Here is a 21,688-nt window from a genome sequence, read left to right on the forward strand (position 1 = left end):
CGAATCATCTCCACCCTCGCCCCCACCGCCCCGCTCCTTAACCCGCCCCCGCCAATCGCGTCGAATCTCTCCGTCCCAAGGGACGTGTTGTTCTGAGCTTAGCTTCACTCAGACTGAGGTCGAGAAGACCGAAGATGGCTGGAATGATCTTAAAGTTTGCACGCATGACCGACTCAGTCGGCACAAAGTCACAAAGGAATCCGAAAAGCTGCTTGACTGGCTTCCGTCAAGAGGAAGAGACTTTATCGCGAACGTCATTCTCGATGCGGAATCTGACGAGATACTTATGGCTACCTATGAGAACATTCGTACTTGTCTTCTCCAACCGAGTACGTCCCCGCAAATGCAGCGTAGATATGTGACAGACCTCGTATAGTCAAAGAGCCTGGCGGAAACACACCTGCCCCTGTTGACTTAGCGCTTCAAGAAAGACGTGAGAATGCCCAAGCCGTGTATGATGTGCCTTCGAGCCGATCGTGCGTGTCTGTCCTAGCCCTGGAAACTGGAAGAGTTCATCCAGGACTGATGATCGATCGAGGTCAACGCTCCGCATACGTACAACTTCATTACATACAAGCGCTTTCCCACCGAAATGAACCCATTCCTCCCCCGACAGGTCACTTGCGTAGATGCATTCCGACCTGAGTCAGAGTCCCGTCTTCTACAGCCGGTCTCGTTGGACTGACACTATCGACCTGCGAAATTCTGCGACGCGAGTGGGATGGGCGAGGTCATTGACAAAACTCTTGACCGTTTAAAGGAGTCAAGACTAGTTCAGTCTTAGCTCGTGATGGTACTACTGGTCTGAAGTCTCTGCTTCGATACGCGGTCTGGGAATCTATCATGGTTTAAACTGCAAGCTGTGTGGTTTGGCTAAAAGCTATCGAGTCGTGGCACGAAGCCCTCAACACGGGATCGACTTGGCGCTAGACCAGGTTTTCGCGGGGTGCAGAATCATCGTCGCCAACTCGATTGAGCTTCCCTAGGCTATCACTCTTCTCGCCTTTCTTTTGACACGGCTCTATGGAGAAAAAAGTGACCTGAGAATGAGAACGAATGAGGTGTAGGTTCGATTGAGTCGATCTAAAATAATGATCTTCCCTGCTGACGTGTGCCGACAATCTTACCTACTATGCCTTGGAAGTCAAGGCGCTTTCCTTCTATATCTTCTTCCAGAGGACACGCTCTTTTCCCACGACAACATCGCCTTAGCACCTCTCCTCGTCTTCGCGCTATGGAGATCCTGAGATTATGGTTTCAACTCACCTAAGACAGGCCGACAAGCGCACCGAGAAGACTGTAGCTGAGGTGGAGGCGGCTCCCTACGTATTAGGTATGCGTAATGATCGACGACAAGACCGGCCGTTTACTCGTTAATCAATCACGGTTACCCGAACGCTACTACCTGGAGTTACCGGTTAACGTATTACTACAGTGCCGAGTACGTCTTCTTTGATAATGAAGTTCGAGGAGATTAATGACGGTTTGCCGTCTGCCAAATCTACCCACCCGAGGCAGATATGATGATCCCTATTTCGACCCTGGAGGGAAAGGCGAGTAATATATAGGATTATAAAGGCTTCTTGGTTCTCTCTGTTGGTTTTCATCTGACTTTCTGTTGGTTTGCTTCCCATTATTATAATTATCCTTGAGAGTTCGATGTATTGAAACTCTATCATTTTATCCCGCGCGAGAGGTGTAGAGTATACCAAAAAGCAGATGTACCCAATGGCAATGCAGAAAAGCTCGAAAATGGTGTCGAACCAAAGGACTTGGGCCCGATTAGACGGTACGCGATGATTGAGCCAGCAGATAATTCCCCGATCAATTGCGATCACCGCCCAGAAAAAGTTGACTGCGAAGAATAGAACACTCGACACCAAGAACAAGAGTGCAGGGCGCTGCAGTAGGAAAGATACATGTTAGGCCCGCTGAAATGAGATACCAGTCAATGGATCGGAAAGCTTTGCGGTACTTACCCTGATTTGTAGGTCCCTTGTGTAGGATCGAATTGTGACGATTACAGCCTAAGGCTGACGAAGCAAGCCAGTGCACCAAGTAACGGGCACATTGACTCCAGTGAAAGGCCTCTAGCATAGTCCGAGGGTTCTTGTTAAAAAACCTCTCCACATGCATACGCAACATATAATGACCATCCCAGCACACATGTCAGTGCTATCACGACGAGGCAGATCGCATGACACAGAGTCAATGAAAGTGGCGATCGGCCTGTGTGACGTAGTTGAAAGATGTGAGCCAGTCTATAAAGAATATGGAATTTCGTGCATGCCGCGAACAGGTACGCAAATTGCTGAATGAGAATGATGGTCAAATTGACTCCAGCGGCTTGGTGTTGCGCAAGTCGAAGAGAGCTAACAACCAGGCCAAGGGTGTCCGAACTAGCATTAGGGAAGTGATATGAACAGACACTCCGTATTCGAAAAGCCAGCGTCTTTGTGAAGCTTGTAGTCGGTCCAGACGTGATTCCCAACCGCTTCAGCAATACAGTTACGTGAAGTAGACGACGCAAGAGACCAGAACAGATCTACCAAGGATCGGATCTTTCCCTTGCCTTTTCCTTCTAAAGATGGCGATAATGAGGCCGGCGAATACGATCCATTCCGCCAGGACAGCGGCTAGGATTGCGTAGGAGACCCGTGACGGCTCCGCGAGACGGCGAGCAGTCGAATCTCTGTCTGCTGTGGAGAGTCTGCTGAAGATTCTATTTTCTAAGTCGCAGGCCGCCGTTGCAGTTGTAAGGTCTTTAGAGCACGCTCGCAAGAACAAACATCTGGACGACCCTGATAGGTGAGTATTTGATCAAATTCAAACAAGTAGGCACCTTATGCCCGAGAGCTCTTCAAGGCTTTCTGTACCTAGCTGATCATCTTGTGGCCTGCATGACTATTGCACAAATCCTCAATGTGGGATAAGTGGTGGCGGACAGAATTTTGGGGGCCAGGTAATTACGACCTAATGGGGCTGGGTCCTCGCTCACATATATCTGTTGGAACGGGCGATGCGCAGTCAATTGACTCGTGGCAGCTCTCCTAAGTCGATCACCTTGTCAGCGCGAGTGCTGATCTCCGTGCGCTAAACAGATTAGTCTCCCACAGATCATGTTGTCCCGAGAAGACTGATTGTGCCTGGTGCCTACTGGCTTCACCTCGGGCTGAGTGGGTTGACAGTCTTCTGCTCCTGAAACTTGACAGCACTCTCGAGCGACGAGTGGCCACCGACCATTGACGGTGCCACTCTGAGGTCCGCTAACTTTATGCTCGGCGGCTCTGAAACACCGAGCTACGTGTGCTTCTTGAGACCCCTCAGAGGTACGCTTGCCTTACGAGGACATGGTTCTTCGATTGAATGTCACTTGCAGAATTTTTCTTGAGTCTAGGCTTGGTCATTGCGGGATGTCAGAACCTTGACCGTACTGAGACCGTCCGCCTCTGAAAGTGAAACTGCGTGTGGAGTTGACATTCAATTGGACAGCCAATTGATCATGATCTTTGCTGCTTCCACCGGATTGACGGCGGGCAGTCCTCAAAGAACGAAACGCTGGAGTCACTCTTTGTGACGGTGCGGGCTCTGCTCCTTGCTACATATTGACACAAGCGATCCACGTCAAGATCCTGCGCTCGGCGACTTCGAAAGTGCGAAATCTGCGAAGGCGAGAGGCGGAATGGTGATCACAAATGACACTTTCCTCCCTGCAGTATAGCATGATATCGCATCCCCATCGGGGTGATCAGGTGGACCTTTTGGGCCTAGCCGGGTGTTGAAGCTGAGATGCCTGTCAACGCGCTCTTTGTTGGCGTGACTCGAGTCGTCAACACAGTGATCTGATTCATGGAGACCGAGACTTGCTCGATGCTGGAGGGAAAGAATGTTTCTCGATTCAATTCGAGTTCGGTTCTCCGAGAAGCGAACCATCAGTCTCGTCCGTAGTTTCGCATCAAGGTTCCATCTCGTTTTTTCACACCCAAATAGCACACCTATGTGAGTCGAGTCGGGGGCCTTCTCAGTCAGGAAGCTATGAGCCTCAGCAATCCAATTTCACCGCTGCCATATGTTTCGCCTTGTCTGCTTTCGCGGGTCCTGGTCCTAAGGAGGCAGTGTTTTGCCTTTCATGCCGGGCTTTCTTGCTCATTTCATATCAAAGAGTGTGCTCCTTGAACAGTTTCAAAGACTCTGACGCCTCATGGTGCCCTCGTGGATCGTAACTGAATACATGAATGGGCCAGTCTCGGCAGAAGATGAATTCATTGTCTTTCGGAGGAGACATCCCTGTCCCATGGATCACTTTCTCACTGAATGATTTATTAACAATAGCTAATCCTCCATGTTCTAGCCAAGACTAAGCCAGTTCGCATCATTCCAGTGTTTTGTTAACAATAGCTAATTCTCCATGGGCGCCACCCAAAGCTACATATCCCTTTCTGGTGTCCACGTCGGAAACTTTGAGCAGAGTTGCTCTTTCGCGTACGTTTCGGCCTGCTCATACTCCTCCCTTCCCAGAAGTTCCACCACATGCGCACGTGTCTCGATCAAAGTCGAGGGGAGGTCGTATCTAGTGCGGGAGAGTTTGATCCATGCGATCGCATTGAGGAGCTCCGTCGCATGATCCATTCGGGTTTCTTCTATCCATTCCGAGTTAGCGGAGGGTTTTGGCATAAGCCCTTAAAAGGATCTTCATGCTTACCAAGAAGAGTGATCTCCTGTGGTGTCATCTGGTACAGTGTTTCGATAGCCTTATACTCCTCATTGCTCGGCTCGAAAAATGCGAGAGCCATCCTAGCATCCTCATGTATATTACCCCCATGAGTCTTTTGATTGAGCTCTCTGATCAGCTCCATGCTGGCCTTCAGCTCCTTGTTCTCGGGGGCGTTGAGAACCATTCTTCTTTCAACTTGATTTTGCGGGAACTTGGAGTCCCGGACGAAGGTCGAAATGATCCTTCGTCTTTCCTGGAGGAAGCGTTTCTGAAGACGTATGATATCCTCCTCCACGCGCTTGTTGAAGTTCTTTTGGGACTCCATCATCTCCCTCATCTCCCTCAACTCCTTCTTCGTCTCCTTCATTTCTCGAAAGAATTCAATGCCGCGCTCGTTCGCAACGACATCTTCTGCGGCGTACAACTTCATGGAAGCTGCTTGGATGATCATAGCTTTTTTGGCTGCACGGACCGGGTTTTGATGGCGCGCGGGCTCGGTTTGACCGGCAAACAGGATCAACTTGGAAGTTGGAATAGCAGGAGCCTTTGTGATGGATAAGTTGTTTAGTTAGTGATTCAGGAGTAACAGATACAGGCAAGGAAGCGTGAAGGTCTTTAACTCGTGGTGACTCACGCTCTGTACCATCCGAGCGGGCACCGACCACGTTTCGGGCGATGGCCGCTTAGCTGCACGCTCTGGAGACTCGAATTGCATTGAACGTTTCGTCATGATGATCTGTAGATGGTTCGCAGGCGCTTGAAGAAGCTCTCAAGTCTGAAAGATGGTCAATTGTCACGACAAGGAATATTTCAAAAAAGGAGTTCATGTTGTAACCATGGAGCTCGGTCATATTGTTGTTGTTGATACATCTTCTTTGGGAAGGAGGGTTGGACTGAATGAGGAAGGCGAGGAAGGGAACCATTCCAAATGCCGGCAGTCAATGATTGATTACTGGAGCAGGAAGCAGCACGAATATCTCTGTCGAACCCTACTCAGCTCTTGAGGTTCGGGGCCATCTGTACATAATAAAGATGCTTAGCCTTCCATCATGGAAGTAAATCATGTAAATTGATGGTATGCTGGCTTTGATAACACGTAACGGGTCAAGAATAGTTCACCAAATCTTCTCGTGCTGAGCCTCAGTACATGGAGGCAGTAAATGGTCTAGTGAATCAATGACAGGCAATCGGTCATGGCTATGATAGTCTATTGATGGATTCGCGTAACTATCTCTTCTTATCTGACTCGCTAGGTGTACCTCGGAACGACAAGAAATAAAAGAGGGACATGATTACAAGGGTTGTGTTCGAGAAATCATGTTTTGAAAGAACAAAGAAGCTCATCTAATCTGTCACCTAAGTCACCTTGGCAACTGGATTCTTATATCACCTTCTCCTCCGACATCTCCATTTCACGTGCAATGGGGCTACATGGGTCCCCGGTCTTGCTGCCCTTTCTGAAAGCTGCACGTCAGGCGAACATATCGTCCCTTTCAGCTTCGGAGGATAAGGATTTCAGGCTCACATTGAACTCTCCAACTTTCTTCCAACCCATCCAACCCATCCAACCCATCCATCCCATCCATCCCATCCATCCCATCCATCCCATCCATCCCATCCATCCCATCCATCCCATCCATCCCATCCATCCCATCCATCCCATCCATCCCATCCATCCCATCCATCCCATCCATCCCATCCATCCATCTATCTCGTTCAGCTCGTCCAGCCCCTTATCCACTGGATGCAATCTTTCGGCTCCGAGGTTGACTTCAACCACTTTCACTCCTACGATCAGAGCAAAAGACCTCACCTCAAGAGGTTCCTGGCGCGATAAGAATGGACAAATTCCGGAAACCCGATCTCCCGCTTCCCCTCATGGCTCGCAAGTTCAGCGACTACGACAGTCCGGAAAGTCCTCAGTTACCAGCGCCGTTCGGCCACAAGTCGGTTCAACATTTTGAGTCAGACTGATTACAGGCCCATGTCGTCGAACATTTTCTCTTTCTTCATGGAACGTTGATAGTATAAACCATGCTTGCCAGGGCTCTGAGGAGACGCAATGGCTGGCCAAAGCGTTGGGATGATCAACCAAGCTCACTGGAAGGCGATCGGCTCTTGTGGCTGGTGAACCAGATCAAGTAGTTGACGGTTCAGGTCACAAAATACGTCGGCAAGACCACAGGTATCGCCTACGTGCATCCTCTTTCTCCAAGTACAATGTCGCACCTATCATGATTGACTTTCTTGACTCCATAGAACGCCAAGTTTGCGCCCCTACCATGTGGACGGGGAGCCTTTACATATTAAGACTCACAGGCCAGCTTGGAACAACAGCTGCCGGAATGGGAACTTTAAACTGATCAGAACTGGCCGCTTCAGCCGTGGAAACATACGGAAACAACAAAGTAGCCCTGTATTCTACGGGACGGACCAGTGGACAGCGCTGACTGTAGACGTGGAGAATCTGCGTTGCTGCTGTTGACGTTGAAGACGAAGCTTGACACGGGCCCAAACAGCCTTGCTTTCGACTGAGACTCCTCGGGCATTTACTGGAAATGGTTGCTTTCTTCACAGGTTTAGCTGACTCATCACTGTAATTCACACTCGAGTCAGCTTCGAAAGAATTCTTTATTTCGTAGCCCTCGTTTCCAACCAAGGAGGCCGTGGGCCGCATATCTAGAGTCTCCATTCGTATGTAGTATCGTCACTGGCTGGAAGTCCAGCTCGGGGTCCCAATTGTTTTCAGGTATCAAGTAATCGCTCCGGAGCAAGCGGACTCAGACCTTGAAGCAGTCTAGATATTGCGCTCCAAACCATGGTTCTCGTGCATTATAGATGTGCCTGTGAGGCCGCGTGTTTATTCCAGAGCACGAGGCCCTGTTTCGGGTGAAGTGGACGACAAAAGTCCCAACAGCCATGGTAAGATGCAAACACTTGATGAAGGTCTCAACTGCAACATTACGCAAGCTTAGCGTACCAGGACTTCGATGGGTGCATACGTTCCGTAGTCTCAATAAATATACCTTCATCAATAGAAACTTGGTTTCTGACGATAAAGTCTACCCTGCAGGATTATCCGCCGGTAAAGCAGCGAAATAATTATGCGCGAATAGTGATACTCAAGCATCAATAATTATACAACTTGTGTGGATTGACTTTGAGTCGTCAAAAACGACCTCTTCTATATGCTTGCACGGAAGGCTAAATGTCCGCAAAAGGAAGAACGACTCATGACTCGCTGTCTCAAGATTGAGCCGCGGCTAATCCTGTTCAAAGTCCCAACATAACGGCCTGGATGGTCTCAGTATTGAGCCACCTGAGGCTCCACACATCTCAAATTGCCCGTCATCGTTGCGCAAGCTTAGTGGGAGTTACCACCCTTGGCGTTGGGGTTGCGGGGGTCGTTCTTGAACTCGGCAGCTGGGATATCGAAGGGTCAGAAAACGCTCTCAAGGGTTATGGTTGCGACATGCTGAATGGTCCGAGTGCGGGCAAAATCACGCATATAAGGGAAATTATGGCGCCCCGTAGTATCGATATATTGACGCCGAAGAGGTCAGGAAGAAAACTCACTGTTGGAGAGAGCGTTCTGCAGAGAGTTGACACCGTAGAGAACAATGACACCTGGGAGAAAGAAAAGAGGCAGATGTTAGAGCGCCAGTCTTGTAAGCGCGGAAGATCGAACCGCGAAGGATCATGTGACATTGATCGTCGGATCAAGTCACTTCAATCCCGAGCGAAAGGGAGGGTCGAATAGGCATACCGGCAGCGAAGAAAGGAGTCATGGGGCCAGCTAATGATTCAACATGTTAGTCCAACATGGTTCGGTACAGCGCGCCCTGTGGAAGACGGGCGACGGCCCAATCACGCAACATCCGACGTACCCAAGAGACCGGGGAACTTCTTTCCGAGGAGAGACATGGCGATTAATAGATGCGAAGGCAAGAGAGATTCGAGTTTCGCGGGGTTTGGCAGGTCAATTAATCGGGTGATGATCGAGGGAGAGGAGAAGTGAGGTTTGGAGTTTGACCGGCCCGACACGCCATACCGCTCTGGGAAGCGGCGTCGCCGCTTTAACCCGATAAGTCTCCATAGGTTCCCGACTCGCGGTGATTATCGTCGTCAACAGTCAGGGACGCCTTTTACCCAGACAAAGACGGTGGCAGTCCATTTGTATTGCGGTCGCACAGGAAAGAGGGCACCAATATGACCTCATCATTGGCCTCCTCCGTGACTTCTCTGCAGTCATCGCTCCAGCTTCTAGACAATTCTATCAACACCTTGGACTCGGGCGTGAACGACTTTCCCCGCCTATGCAAAGTCCTCCAGACAACACGAGTATGTCACATTTCGAGGCTGGCGATAAGCTGGATCGAACGCCTGCTAATTGTCTACGAAACAGCACTTTGAGCTCCTTCCCGAGCCAACGCTACGCGAAGCACAACAATCACTCCTCGACGAGATCAAACCAAGCATTGCACACTTGCTCTCGATCTCGTCCAACCACGTGGAAAAACTAGCCCGTCGCGAACAAAGTCTTAAGGCGCAATGCGATCTGCAAGAGGGCCGGCTCTCATCTAACTCGGATAGCAGACCTTCAACTACGCGCTCTCACGCCCAAGGAAGTTCTGCGGCGAGGAATCGTCTGCCGAGATCAGCTAGTGATGCGACATCCAGCAATACTGCCACACGAGCTCTGGAGCTGCGCCGCCTGATACAGAAAAAGGAGCGCTTGAAGTATGCTGTTGATCGACTCGAGCTGCAAAGCAGGCAGAGGGAGCGTCAGTTGAGGAAGAGCATGGCTGCTCAATGAAGAAAGTACAAGCGGAAACTAGACACTTCCCTACACATATAATTCCCGAAACTGCACGGGAAGTCCACTATCAACGGCATATTTCAGGATCCCATGGAATATCTAAACGCCTCTCTAGAGAGATTGCATCCCCTCCAGCCGATGCGTTTGGGCCTCTCTCCCTCTTCTCGACTGTCCTCTGCATTCGAGTTGTTTACACTGAATCCATCCCAGCAAAACTGCCTTTTCTGTGATGCCAAATATCGATACCCCAAACCCTTACGTGAATGAATAATGATAATTTAAATTTTCAACAAAATTCGAGCGAAAAGATCCATGAGAAAAAGAGGCGCGATTTGACAAAGGTATCCTAATATACATGATGTGTAGTACAATAAACACCTCCCCGTCGAAACGATTTCGAATATGCAACCGATGTGTATGTTGGGAGACAATGTAGCCAAGATGATGTTCGTTTTCCACGCTCCAAAGAGAGGCTGACGACATGAACAGTGAACACGACGCAATTACAGCGCATCCTCCGCAGCGTCCCGAAGCTTTACACTCTGTCGAAGTTTCTTCTTATCAGCGTGCTTCTTCCAGCTTGGGATTTTTTGACCCCGTTTGCGAACAGGTGCCTCCACAGTCTCGTCGTCTACATCATCCTGCTCGGCTTCAAGCTGATCGAAGTCGCCCTCCTCGGCCATTTCACGGGAACCAGCCTTGGCAGCAGCCCGTCGAGCAAGACGTTCCTTCTTGCCTTCGCCATGCTTATCGCCGAGATTGAGCTTGCGCGGGATGCGCGTCTTGGCGCCTAGTGCCCAGAGATCGCCCCAATTGGACTTTCGAGCATCGCGGTACGCTTGGCGACTATATGAGCGCGGAACTGTCCATCGCTCAATCTTGCCAGCAGGAGTGCAAAGGTCGAGAATGACGTGCCCTCGGCGTTTGATGGGCGGGTACACAGCGCGAGGCAATGAAAGAGGGTGGTAATCCGCATGACCGGATTCGTCCAGGTGTTCGAAGCCTTCGAAGGCGCTATCTGTGGATTCGGCGTCTTGACGGATACCCTGTTCTTGACGCATGTCCACGCCTCGCTGCACAGCCAGGTAACTGAACTTGACGTCCTCGTGGTTGCGGTCCTTGGCACCCATGATACGTTGCAAGAAGGCCGGACGAATGTACCGCTGCTCGAAATGACAGTAGTCCCGACGACCCTTTGTCGGACCCGCGGGGTTATGCATGGGACAAGTGGCGTGGTTTGTGCACGGAGCGATGATCATTCCCGGCTCCTTGATGATAATGGGCGATTCGATGGACGAGTCCAGGGAATTTCCGTATTCTGTCGATCCCGGGCTGGCGATATGGCGTCTGAGAAGCATATCTCGGGCACCAGCAATGGCCTCGAAGCCCTTCTGTCGGCCCTTTTCGAGCAGGATGAGGATACCACCGTTGGGGTTCAACAGTTGCCAGAGGTTCTGCACATGCTCCTTCCGCTGATACTCTTCGTCGAATCCAAGAAGAGTGTGAGGTGCAATGACAATGTCAAACTGCTTGCGCTTCTGCACCGCGCGCTGATCCTCAAGAGTCGGCTTTTCACGAGCGTGGATGTAGTCTGGCAACCGTGGAAGGAAGCTGGTATTGTCAAGCATGGCACTCGCACGTAAACGGAGGGCGTCCGACCCCGTAAGCACGGTAGATCGCCCGTACGGAACGGGGCCGCCTTCCGGGTGGTCGGGAACCATGACTTCGTACTCGGCACGGGCAATGTCTCGCCAGGCCAGGATACCAGCACCACCGCCGCTTGCGTCCAAGACATTTGGGCCGCCCTCTTGTGAGATCAACCGCCTGATCCAGTCGGTTCCCATGCGTTTGCGGACCTCGGCCAAAACGCTCAAGGTCGATGCGTAAATGCCCGGGTAGAGAGCCGCAATATAAGCATTGGCTTCCATCTCGCCCATGTGGTGTTGCGATGCGTGAAGTGGAATTGGCAGCTGTGGTAATTGTGCTCGTGGAGGCGGCGTCGTTGTAGAATGGGGCAGACCAGGCCCACCGAACAAGCGACGTGCAGTGTCCGAGATGTGCTTATTGGAAAAGCCCGATAGAATGACGGAGATCGGCCCGGTAACTGTATTTTTTGGAAGATGGATTGTACTGGGATCCGTTGTGAATTTGCCCTCGCGGGTCAATGGGTGGGCGCGTGGCGCCGAGTCCGGGACGGCTTCGTTCTCGAATTGCTCCATCATGATTTCTCCTCCCAGTTGCTCTGCTACTTCTCGTGTGCGCCGCATCGCAATCGTCTCTACCTCTTCGGGGGCTGCGTCCATGTCGTAGACCACGGGTGGCTCGTCCTCGGCTTCGGCGTTCTGCTGATACTCGATCTCCTCCCACCGACCTTGCCTGTCCTCTCGGAACAAGCGATCCGGCTCTCTGTCACTTTCAACCTCCGCTGTCTCTTCGTTCAGTTCCTGGATAACAGGTTGTCCGTAAAGCCGGATGAATAGTTGCATTTCTTCCTCGTTCAGAACGCCATCTGGGATCGCATCGCCGAACTGCTGTCGAACCATCTCCACCCATACCTCTGGAGTATATTCCTGGCCATCGAATGGATCTTCAGATCCCTCAACAACCTCGTCACCCTCTATTAATTCCAAGTCCTGCATTAGTTGTGCCATAGCATCGTCGTTCTCGTTGATTCGCTCGATCAGAATATTGATCGCCTCGACCGGGTCAGTCTCCGACGGTGAATCTGAGGGCGCCGCAGCAGTGGAGGAAAACCTCTGTGTTGAGACCCATGATGACGGCAGCTGAGAGGGAGTGGTATTCGCTGTGAGATTTGAGAGCCTTGGTGATGGTCGTTGGGACCTCGCGACCGAAGCTTGTTGCGTGATTGAGCTTGCGGCGCCCGAGACCCGTCGCAAGCCAGCAGCGCGGGAAACTGACAGCCACAGAAGCCCTCGAGCGTTTGAACCGGCGGCCCTCATGGTGTTTGAAGGCCTGGCGAGCATCTGGAACTCAAGCTGATGACAGGCCTTTTCAAACAACTTTGTCTGGAGTCTGAAAGAAAAAGGCGAAAAGAGACGGAAACAAGTGCCGGCCAATCCCCCAGGAAGCTCCGCAAAATTGTTGCCAAGCCCGCATGTGGTCCGAAGTCTAAGAGCTCTGATTGGTTTGATTTTCAACACCGGGGCATCTGGCTTGGCGTAGATAGATTGAACTTTCGAAGTACAATTAAGAGAATACCAGTACCTCATATCCAGAATCTTGTTGAATAGTCCCAGAAGCAAGGTTCGTCTAAGCTAGTACCTACGCGGGATTCTACTACAATGGGGGAACTCCATAGACTCGTTCGAAGTTTTCACGCGCCTCACTGGGCAAATTTATAGTACACATAGATCTCAAAGGAGTTCACTGTAAGTGATGGAGAATGCCATGGAGGTTTGGTCAAGCTTTGAAGATCTTGTGATATTGGTGATCTCTAAAACGACACAGTTGCGGCGTTTTGGTCATACCAATCGATCGTCTCTGCGACGAGGAAGGAGACAGAATGTGTTCGAGCCGCAGGACTTGATATTTGCTCGTCTTGTAGGAGTCGCCTGTAAAAAGAAACGGCAGTTGGAAGTATGAAGCGTGGTATTCTTCGTATGTATCCGGGTGATTATATGTTTCAGAGACAGGATCAAGAACGACCGGCATAGCCCTGCTAGATGCATCGGTTCAGTCGCTCTCCGTCTCCTCCTGTCCCATGAGAACCCGCAGCGCCAACACCCAGCGCATGACCTCGTGTTCCAGTGCAGTGAGCTTGGCCATTACGGCCATCAAGCTGGGATCTTGACTTTCCACTCGAATCTTCTCTTTGACATGCACTTCCTCACCGCGCCATTGGAACACGTTGCCGACCTCGTCGTGGGCGCGAGGCCGAGTTCCGAAGATGCGATCTCGAAGTGAGAACCCCGTCAAGGAGATGTCCGAAGCAAATGGCCCGCCGGTCTGTGCAGACGCACTGCTTTCCACCGTGCGTACTACCAGCACTAAGGCTGACTCGGCAATGGACAAGTGGAAGGATAAGGACGGTGGAGGTGGAGGGTCAAACATCTACACGCGGGGGGTTGCCCCCGAGCTCTTCGTCAGTTTGTTTCTTTGGGGCGCACATGTGTCGGCTTTGGGTATGGAGGAGGGCCAAGGGTCGCGTGTTCCATGGAAGCTTACAGTATCTGATGCACTCGCCTCCCACCAGTTGCCTCGCTCGGGACCCTCCCCTTTCAGCATCTGGCGCGCCTCGCCGATGGTTTCCTTTAGAAGATGCAGCTGACTGAAGATAAAGGCCGCATTGAGCGGGTCCCCGGTGTAGGTGCTCACATCCACGATGTCGAGGCTTTGGTTCACCAGATTGCGAACCGAGACCAACTGCGGCAGCACCAGTTCCGGGGCACCGGGACTTTGAGACAATGTGAGGCGGGTGCCCGAAGCGCCACGCGGAGCTGGTAACGAGGCTAGGCGGAGTTGAATATCCTGCACGATCCAGAAGGTTAAAGTTGAGTTCAAGCCACGGTGTGGAATGCGCCTCTTTGCAGGCCCGCGACCACCACTTACCCCTTTGACGACTTTGGTGCCGATCCGAGTGACGAAGCCTTTGATACTCTCCGATCGTAGTGACGATAAGACCAAAGTCGATCCCGGTTCTTGCGGGGCCAGTAATGTGGCGCACTCATGCAGGCCTTCCTTTAAGGAGACTAGCGATTCTTGGAGAGACTGCAACAGCCACTCGAGCTCCTGAGCCTAAAAATTCGGGGTGGATGAGCCATCAATCGGACGAAGAATCGCTCCAGACCCACTATGACCTGTGCTTTCACCCTCTACCCCTGCGGTCAGGGCTGAGGAGGAGTCAGGGAAGGTGCAGTCCACATCGCACTGGGGAACTGGTTCCACCACCTGCATCATCGCCGTGGGAGTCGTGGGGGAAAAGGGAGCACCACTTTCGTTGACGTACCAGAGCGTTATCGGCCTGCTGATTTAATTGCTCGGTCGGGAGCGGGGGATATGCCCAAGTCGCCATCGTCGGTACGGGAGCTGGACGGTGCAGGCTCGTAGTCTATACCGCACCCAGTGGAAGGGAGATAATGGTAGGTAACTGAATGATTTGGCCCTCGTGCCCGACAGACGGTGTCTGTCTGCAATGAGAATCACAGTCTTGACGGGGACAAGTACGTCGGGCTGCTCATTTACTTCAAGGTGGGTAAACCCGACAGCCCGTCTCTACCGTCCACTGCGTCCACTTCCAGTGTCCACGTTGAGACTCGAGCCTGAGGCAGGGGTCAGCGACCAGAGGTGCCGGTGTGGTCTCGGTCAGCGAGCGGGTACTCCAGAATCAGGAGTGCTGTGTAAGGTGTACTTGTGTAGGCCTGTGTGCAAGGGGCCTGGACGAGCAGATGGACGGTCGAGTCGTAATAGGGTTTTTGGTAGGGCTTGCTCACTACCTTTGGGCGGGCTTGTTGGGTCACGACCGATCCACGTCTCACGAAGATCTCATACCGTAGTAGGCAGGCAGATTTCCAAGGTCTGGCTCACACCACGGTCGAAGGGGAGAATTTCTTGACTCCGGCCTCGTTTCAATCCACGTCACTGTCGCTCGGGGCTAGTCCTGCTCGACCGCCAGTCCACTCGGTAACTGTAAAGTTCAGCCTGGTGTCCTCGGATGAGTAAGATTCTGTCCAACGAGCAAGTGCAACGTCGTCGGCGGAGGTTCGTCACTTCGTCATGGATCGCATGGAGCTAAGCCTCTTCGGGGCTAGCAACGGGCTCGAGGTCTTTTAGAGTGTTGCGCACTGTCTCCTGTCGGATTAGCCAGTCGAGTGGAGCCCTGGGACTCCCAAAGGCAGTTGATTGGATCGGCGCCGTCAAGGTGGGTCAGAGCTCACATCCAATTGGGGATGGGAGCCCCATAGGTGGGGCCATGTGCAACCATGACGCCATGATCCGCGCGATCTTTTGAAGCTGCCGATGATGCGAACACCGCGCCATCCAGCATCACAGCGTAATGATGGGACGAGGGAGAACTGAGATCATAAATCCAATGTCGGATAGCTCCGGACCACAAGACCATTACTGCATGAGGATAGCAGAAATATAGGCAGACCTTTCACCCCTCAATCCCCAACTTCCACTTTTCCACAATTCTCCTTCTAGCCCATACCATCTCTCCGACGTAGTCGCAACTGTGTGGTCTACCACCCTCGGTACCGATCTCTGGAAAGCCTTTTGAATCTTTGGGCATCAATCACCAGCCAATACTTCAAGCCCTCGCTTGGAAAACACATATAAGCTCTGTGCCGCACGTCCAGCCCCCTTCTCTGACGAACACAGCCTACTTTTTGCTCGACAGCCTCTAATCGCAAGAACTCGACACCTCGACATACATCATGCTTCTCAGCAGTAAGTGTCAACCCATCTACCGGAACTGATTGCCTGCGGACCTGTGGAACGACTTTATTCTTCGTTCGCTCTCTCAGGTGGGGGAATTGATTGGCTCATTCGTTCATGACTTATAGGGGCTACACTGGGCTTGCTCGGTCTGTTCTTCACAGCCGGCTCGATTGTGCTCATTTTCCTCACCTTCCTAGGAGGGGTTAACAACCACACGCCCTTGAACCAAATCTACTTCCTCCAGGCGGATACGGGCAATATTCCCGGAGCCCCGACCACTTCTCGTTGGACCTTCTGGAACGTCTGTGGTGTCGACAACAATGGCCACAACTTGTGCGGTGCCGTGCACCCGGACTTCCCCTTGGATCCTCCCAATTCGAATAACTTTGGCACCGAGCAAAATGTGCCCGGCCAATTCATCGGGTATGTGATCCCTCAGAAGATCAAGTGATCCTTGCGCCAGGTCCGTGGCTCAAGGTCGTCACGATCCTCACTCTTGAGTTCGCAATTTCTAACAGATGAAACTCGCAGAACTAAGCACTACTATCTCATGACTCGCTTCATGTTTCCCTTCATCCTCATTGGCCTGTTCTTCACCGTTATCTCGCTCTTCACCGGCCTGCTGGCCATGTGCACTCGCATTGGCAGCTACCTGTCTGGACTCCTCGCGTGGCTCGGTCTTACCTTCCAGACCATCACCACGAGCTTGATGACGTACGTTTTGACCCTAGATTACCTCCCCCGCCAGATTGGAAAAGTCACAAGCTAACCAGTCATGATAGCGCTGCCTATGTTCAAGGTCGTAATGCTTTCCAATCCAACGGTCAGAACGCCAAGGTCGGTGTCAAGGCTTTTGCTTTCATGTGGACTGCTACAGCCTGCCTCTTCATCGCCTGCATGATGTACTGCGCTGGTGGTGCTGTCGGCCGCAAGGACCGCAGTGGCTACAGTGGGCGCACTGAGCGTCGTCGAGGCTTCTTCTCCGCTCGCTCCAACAGCCTTCGAAGCCAGAAGAAGGAAGAGTCCTCCTTTGCCTAAGCAAGCCGCGTCACTCCCATGGGTCAATGTGTTGCGGCTAAAACCTGATGCCACTACGAGTTCGTTCCGTGAGAAAGGTGAGCTATGAGCAACGCCAAGGTGGTACTCATCCTCTTGGCACTTCATACCACTCGCTTCTTCTTACCTGCTTTTCCTACCGGAAACCGTGCGCTCGCCTTTTGCTATTTGCACCTTGGTCTAAGCACGAAGGACCCGGTAATAAAGGCCTTTCAATCTCTCCAACGACCCTCATTGAATGCTGTTACGATTTATTATCACGATCTTTACCAAGTTTCCCGGTGTTCCAGGTTTTGCTAACCCAGGACATGATTTGCGTTACACCCTGCGTTATGCGTCGTACTTGGACCTCTTCTCTTCCCCTTGCCTGGCCTTCCTCCCTTGCGCCATGTTTCCACACGACATGTGCGACCAGTTGATGGACGGGGGTCTTATGGTTCCCCAAGCTCTTAATTAATATGTGTAATATAAATTTTTATTCTTTGAATGGATTGAGATTTATAAATCATGATATCTTATCAAACCACCACCAAAAGAAACTGCCCAAAATCCGAGGAGCGTACCTGGCGCATCTCTCACTGAACATGATCAGTCTGACCGGGTCCGTTCGGATTCGTCCAAGTCAAATGAGTATATCCTGGCGTCCTAATGCCTGTGGGAGGGAAGCCGAACACGGATGGAGTACAGCGGGTGTCGTGCTGGACGTGCTGCGAGTCCACTTTCGTTGCAATTTCGTTTGGCGATTGGATGCACTGCTGGTGTTAAACGAATAATGAAAAAGGTCTAGAAAACAGGGAATGCACTTTTTGAGAACATATGCAATTTCCTTTCCCCGGCGATACTTGATGAGAACCCCTAAACTAGAGGACTGACCCCTGCTTTACGAAGAACATCCTCTTTTGAGAGACAATCTTGCACGGGTGGACTTTTGAACATACTTCATTCCATATCTAGCTGATGGTCTATAAACATCAAGGGAGAAAGATCAACCAGGCATGGCGCAGTACAGTCTCATCTGAGGCCAACGTGATGGCGGAGGGGGTGGGGATAGAAAAATGAACAGGAAAAAAAAAGCACGGCCTCTATATCAATCATGCATGCATCATCACGCCATAAGGGGATCGCTTTTATAGAAAAATGACCTAGGCGGAGCCGTTGATGGCACCACGCACAGCGGTAGAACCACCGACCTCACGCACAGAGATCTGGAGACCCAGGTCGGGGTTGACGTGAACCATGACCTCGACCTTGGCGCCAGCCTTGACACCCTTGACGGCAAGCTCGGCGACGGGCTTCTCGGTCTTCCACACAATCTCGCGTGTCTCATCCTCCTCATCATCGTCAGAGTCAAAGTCAGAGTCATCCTCATCAGCCGCGGCCTTCTCCTCCTTGGCCTTGGGCTCAGGCTTGGTGACCTTGATCTCGCGGCTACCCTCGCAGACACGGACCAGAACATCACCACCCTCCGTGGGGGCGCTGTACTGGGCAATACGACGAGCGGGAAGAGCAGTCTCCGCGTTGAGGAGAGGCTGGAAGCTGGTCTCGTTGTTGGAGGTGAACTCAACACCAATGGCCTTGCTCAGGTGAGGAGTGACGGTGACCATGGGGTGGATGGACTGCTCAATATCCTCAGTGTCAAACTCCTGGATAAGAGAAGCCTGGAAGGCAGCACCACGAGCGGCCAGCTCGGAGGGGTTGATGGCGGAGGTGGAGGTGGAGGGGGCCAAGATGGTAGTCTTCTCGGGGAAGATGTTGGCGGCCAGTTGGGCGATCTTGGGGGTGTGGGATGCACCACCAGAGAAGATGACCTGGAAAAATTGTTAGATGGACTCCAAGATGAAAGGGAACTGTTAGAAATTGGGGTACAGTCATACCTCATCAATGTCAAGGACGTCGAGCTCGGCCTTCTTGACAACCTGCTCAATCAAACCAGTGAACTGAGCAAAGACCTTGCCAGAGAGCAGCTCGAAACGAGTGCGGTTGATGGTGGAACCGTAGTCGATACCGTTCACGAGGGATTCAATGCTCAACTGAGCATTGGCGCTGAGACTCAAAGCCTTGCGGGTACCCTCACCCTCAAGCTTCAGCTTGGCCAAACCGCGAGCATCCTCACGGGGGTCGGCCTTGTGCTTCTTCATGAACTCCTTGGCAAAGTGGTCAATGACGACCTGGTCCAAGGAGGCACCGCCAAGCTCGTAGTCATGAGCGGTGGCCAGGATGGTGTACATGCCACCGCGGCAGGCAAGCACAGCAACGTCAGAGCGGGTACCACCCAAGTCAGCCACAACGACAAGCTTGTCGGTGACAGTGGCCTCGGGGCGGGCGTCGTAAGCCATAGCCGCAGCGACGGGCTCGGCAATGAGCTGGAGAACCTCAAGACCGGCAGCCTTAGCAGCAGCGGTAAGAGCCTCACGCTGAGCATCGCTGAAGTTGGTGGGGACGGTGATAACAGCAGCGTTGACCTCCTTTCCGAGGAAGTCGGTGGCAGACTGCTTCAAGCGACGCAAGTGACGGGTAGTGATCTCGGAGACGGTGACTGTGTTTGGGTCCTCGCTGGCGGTGTCACGGATTGTGAAAGCAACGGTAGAGTCCTGCTGCTGAGGGTGGGCGGATTGGTGGCATGGGGTAGGATCGATTGACTTGAAGTCCTTGCCCAAATAATCGCGGAAGTATGCGACGGTGTTCTTGGAGTTACGGACAAGCTGAGCCTTGGCCTGAGTACCGTGGTACTCCTCGCCATCGATGTAAGAGAGGATGCTGGGAATTTGACGATCTTTGCGGATCAAGTTAGCCAAAGAAGCTGGTTTGTGGTGACTTTCCAACACTTACCTCCCTCCTCGTTAGCAATGACCTCGGCCTTGCCCTCCTTTGGAATGTGTTAGTAGTCATATCGAATCCAAGTATGCATCATTGCCATCAAGCGACACGTACAGGTGAGATGCGGGCAATTGAACTGCACGAATTGCCAAAGGAGATACCGATAGCGTAGCGCTCCGTCTCAGCGGAGGTGCTGTTGACTGCGTCACCCATTTTTACAGGTGTTATATGTTCCTTATATTTGAATTGACAAGGAAAAGGTCTGCTTCACAGAGTGTGCAGAAAAAAAAGTCAGAGAGTGACCGACGGATGGTTATGTTATCGATGGAGGGGGAGATCTGAATCGAAAAATCTGAAGATTTTCGGGGGACTGTGGCTAGTGCTTATCGATAAGACGGTGGCGCGGTCTACAGTCGAAGCATTCACTCGCCGCCTTTTCTTGTAAGTACTGGGACCATTTGACAGCGATGTTGGTCGATCATCTCTCCGTGGCCAATGAAGTATGTAGCGGTTTGGAATTAAATAGCAAATCAAGTATTCGTGGAAGCAACTTCTCAACGCTCATTTTCGAAGTTTGATATTAGTCTCACAAGCAGAGCTTCACTCTGCTCTTCAGGTACAGATCACGTGAAGATAGCCAGATAACCGTGCTCTGCTTTTTTTTGCGCCGCGAAAGCAGCCTGGATACCTCGATCGCATCGTCCATTGCGCCCTCTTCTTCTAAACTTCGGTGCCCATTCCCTTCGCCGAATTCATCAAAGTCACAAATATCGCATATATCATCTCGCAACATGGCGTCGCCTCTTGTACTGCTCCCGGGTGATGAAGTGCCCACCCGTCATTTGCCAAGCAACAAGTCGAATCCTCTCAAATTAGGCCCAGGCCTTCGACTTCTGTCACAACCATCGTCAACTTCTCAAAACACTCAAAGCCAACATGTCTTGGCAGCGACCCAAGCTGGCATTCTGACCACTGATGTCAAGCGCAACACTGTCTCGCTTCTTTCGTTCCCCAATCGCCGATACATCCCCACTGTCAACGACCTCATCATCGCGCAAATCCACCACTCCAGCGTTGACTACTTTCACTGCATGGTGACCCCTCATACGGCACACGCTCTTTTGGGTCAGCTCTCATTTGAGGGTGCTTCGAAGAAAACAAGGCCCATGCTCAGGCAAGGCGACCTTGTTTATGCCCGTGTTTTGTCTATTGGACTCGGTGCGGGTGCAGAAGTCGAGCTCACTTGTGTCAACCCAGCCACTGGCAAATCGGAGCCTGGTGGGCTGGGTCCACTGAATGGCGGCATGGTCTTCGATGTGTCCACGGGTATGGCTGCTCGCCTACTCCGAGCAAGCTCCTCATCGTCTGAACAGAGTGAGTCAATTGACGGACTCGTGGTTCTCTCTGAGCTGGGAAAGAAGCTTGAAAGCCTTGGAGGATTCGAGATTGCTGTCGGCCGCAATGGCAAAGTCTGGATCGACTGCTCGAATGCTGGAGAAAGCGCAGTTAAAGCCACGATTGCGATTGGGCGCTGCCTGCAAACCGTGGATGAGAAAGGTCTTGGTCCTACTGATCAGAAGAAGTTTGTCACGAGAATCTTGCGCGAGATGAAGCTTGTATCATGATCAGTACCAAACGTCTGCATTTTTCCAAGGAGTACCGGCATTTTTCATCCTGTGGGCTTCTCATTCAATGTATATACACCACTTGCATATGTAGCTTGTTTCCATGCGTCACGACTTTGCCTTTTCCACGCAAACTCACTCTCCATCGATTTAGTAAATGCGTAAATGGGGTTACACGCGGTGGAGCTCTGCAAGACCCGGGAACTCCTGCTAAAGCCCTTCCACTTTCGCGCTGTTCAGTCGATCATGTACATGCAT

The 21,688-nt window shown here is 51.8% G+C and overlaps 12 protein-coding genes across 12 annotated transcripts; 4 read left to right on the forward strand and 8 right to left on the reverse strand.

Moving 5' to 3' along the window:
* Positions 1 to 629: 629 nt before the first annotated feature.
* N7539_001310 (uncharacterized protein) lies at positions 630 to 852 on the forward strand (the record flags this gene model as incomplete). Its single annotated transcript, XM_056930913.1, has 2 exons — positions 630 to 730; positions 774 to 852. The coding sequence occupies 2 exons, from the start codon at positions 630 to 632 to the stop codon at positions 850 to 852; spliced, it is 180 nt and encodes a 59-aa protein (XP_056792944.1).
* Positions 853 to 1,501: 649 nt separating this feature from the next.
* On the reverse strand, positions 1,502 to 2,097 carry N7539_001311 (uncharacterized protein; the record flags this gene model as incomplete). The annotated part of the gene is made up of 3 exons (XM_056930914.1): positions 1,502 to 1,541; positions 1,672 to 1,855; positions 1,881 to 2,097. 3 exons carry the CDS (start codon positions 2,095 to 2,097, stop codon positions 1,502 to 1,504), a joined length of 441 nt encoding a protein of 146 aa, XP_056792945.1.
* A 16-nt stretch (positions 2,098 to 2,113) lies between these two features.
* N7539_001312 (uncharacterized protein) lies at positions 2,114 to 2,694 on the reverse strand (the record flags this gene model as incomplete). The annotated part of the gene is made up of 2 exons (XM_056930915.1): positions 2,114 to 2,399; positions 2,513 to 2,694. Coding segments are annotated over 2 exons (468 nt in total), but the record flags the coding sequence as incomplete, so codon positions are not given.
* A 1,946-nt stretch (positions 2,695 to 4,640) lies between these two features.
* On the reverse strand, positions 4,641 to 5,444 carry N7539_001313 (uncharacterized protein; the record flags this gene model as incomplete). Its single annotated transcript, XM_056930916.1, has 2 exons — positions 4,641 to 5,258; positions 5,349 to 5,444. 2 exons carry the CDS (start codon positions 5,442 to 5,444, stop codon positions 4,641 to 4,643), a joined length of 714 nt encoding a protein of 237 aa, XP_056792947.1.
* Positions 5,445 to 6,095: 651 nt separating this feature from the next.
* N7539_001314 (uncharacterized protein) lies at positions 6,096 to 6,421 on the reverse strand (the record flags this gene model as incomplete). The annotated part of the gene is made up of 2 exons (XM_056930917.1): positions 6,096 to 6,171; positions 6,240 to 6,421. The coding sequence occupies 2 exons, from the start codon at positions 6,419 to 6,421 to the stop codon at positions 6,096 to 6,098; spliced, it is 258 nt and encodes an 85-aa protein (XP_056792948.1).
* Positions 6,422 to 8,078: 1,657 nt separating this feature from the next.
* Positions 8,079 to 8,638, reverse strand: N7539_001315 (F1F0 ATP synthase subunit i; the record flags this gene model as incomplete). The annotated part of the gene is made up of 4 exons (XM_056930918.1): positions 8,079 to 8,137; positions 8,291 to 8,341; positions 8,481 to 8,510; positions 8,602 to 8,638. The coding sequence occupies 4 exons, from the start codon at positions 8,636 to 8,638 to the stop codon at positions 8,079 to 8,081; spliced, it is 177 nt and encodes a 58-aa protein (XP_056792949.1).
* A 285-nt stretch (positions 8,639 to 8,923) lies between these two features.
* N7539_001316 (DASH complex subunit SPC19) lies at positions 8,924 to 9,530 on the forward strand (the record flags this gene model as incomplete). The annotated part of the gene is made up of 2 exons (XM_056930919.1): positions 8,924 to 9,055; positions 9,120 to 9,530. The coding sequence occupies 2 exons, from the start codon at positions 8,924 to 8,926 to the stop codon at positions 9,528 to 9,530; spliced, it is 543 nt and encodes a 180-aa protein (XP_056792950.1).
* Positions 9,531 to 10,036: 506 nt separating this feature from the next.
* Positions 10,037 to 12,493, reverse strand: N7539_001317 (tRNA methyltransferase RSM22; the record flags this gene model as incomplete). Its single annotated transcript, XM_056930920.1, has 1 exon — positions 10,037 to 12,493. The coding sequence occupies one exon, from the start codon at positions 12,491 to 12,493 to the stop codon at positions 10,037 to 10,039; it is 2,457 nt and encodes an 818-aa protein (XP_056792951.1).
* Positions 12,494 to 13,226: 733 nt separating this feature from the next.
* Positions 13,227 to 14,565, reverse strand: N7539_001318 (uncharacterized protein; the record flags this gene model as incomplete). Its single annotated transcript, XM_056930921.1, has 4 exons — positions 13,227 to 13,604; positions 13,719 to 14,021; positions 14,103 to 14,288; positions 14,500 to 14,565. 4 exons carry the CDS (start codon positions 14,563 to 14,565, stop codon positions 13,227 to 13,229), a joined length of 933 nt encoding a protein of 310 aa, XP_056792952.1.
* Positions 14,566 to 15,928: 1,363 nt separating this feature from the next.
* N7539_001319 (SUR7/PalI family protein) lies at positions 15,929 to 16,970 on the forward strand (the record flags this gene model as incomplete). Its single annotated transcript, XM_056930922.1, has 4 exons — positions 15,929 to 15,941; positions 16,058 to 16,355; positions 16,464 to 16,646; positions 16,715 to 16,970. The coding sequence occupies 4 exons, from the start codon at positions 15,929 to 15,931 to the stop codon at positions 16,968 to 16,970; spliced, it is 750 nt and encodes a 249-aa protein (XP_056792953.1).
* A 1,160-nt stretch (positions 16,971 to 18,130) lies between these two features.
* Positions 18,131 to 20,018, reverse strand: N7539_001320 (ribosome-associated complex protein SSZ1; the record flags this gene model as incomplete). The annotated part of the gene is made up of 4 exons (XM_056930923.1): positions 18,131 to 18,796; positions 18,863 to 19,761; positions 19,818 to 19,854; positions 19,920 to 20,018. 4 exons carry the CDS (start codon positions 20,016 to 20,018, stop codon positions 18,131 to 18,133), a joined length of 1,701 nt encoding a protein of 566 aa, XP_056792954.1.
* Positions 20,019 to 20,596: 578 nt separating this feature from the next.
* N7539_001321 (exosome non-catalytic core subunit RRP40) lies at positions 20,597 to 21,430 on the forward strand (the record flags this gene model as incomplete). Its single annotated transcript, XM_056930924.1, has 1 exon — positions 20,597 to 21,430. One exon carries the CDS (start codon positions 20,597 to 20,599, stop codon positions 21,428 to 21,430), a length of 834 nt encoding a protein of 277 aa, XP_056792955.1.
* Positions 21,431 to 21,688: the final 258 nt, after the last annotated feature.

This window comes from Penicillium diatomitis (assembly GCF_028827545.1).
Source record: "Penicillium diatomitis strain IBT 30728 chromosome Unknown utg000002l_segment0_segment0, whole genome shotgun sequence".
NCBI lineage: Eukaryota > Fungi > Ascomycota > Eurotiomycetes > Eurotiales > Aspergillaceae > Penicillium > Penicillium diatomitis.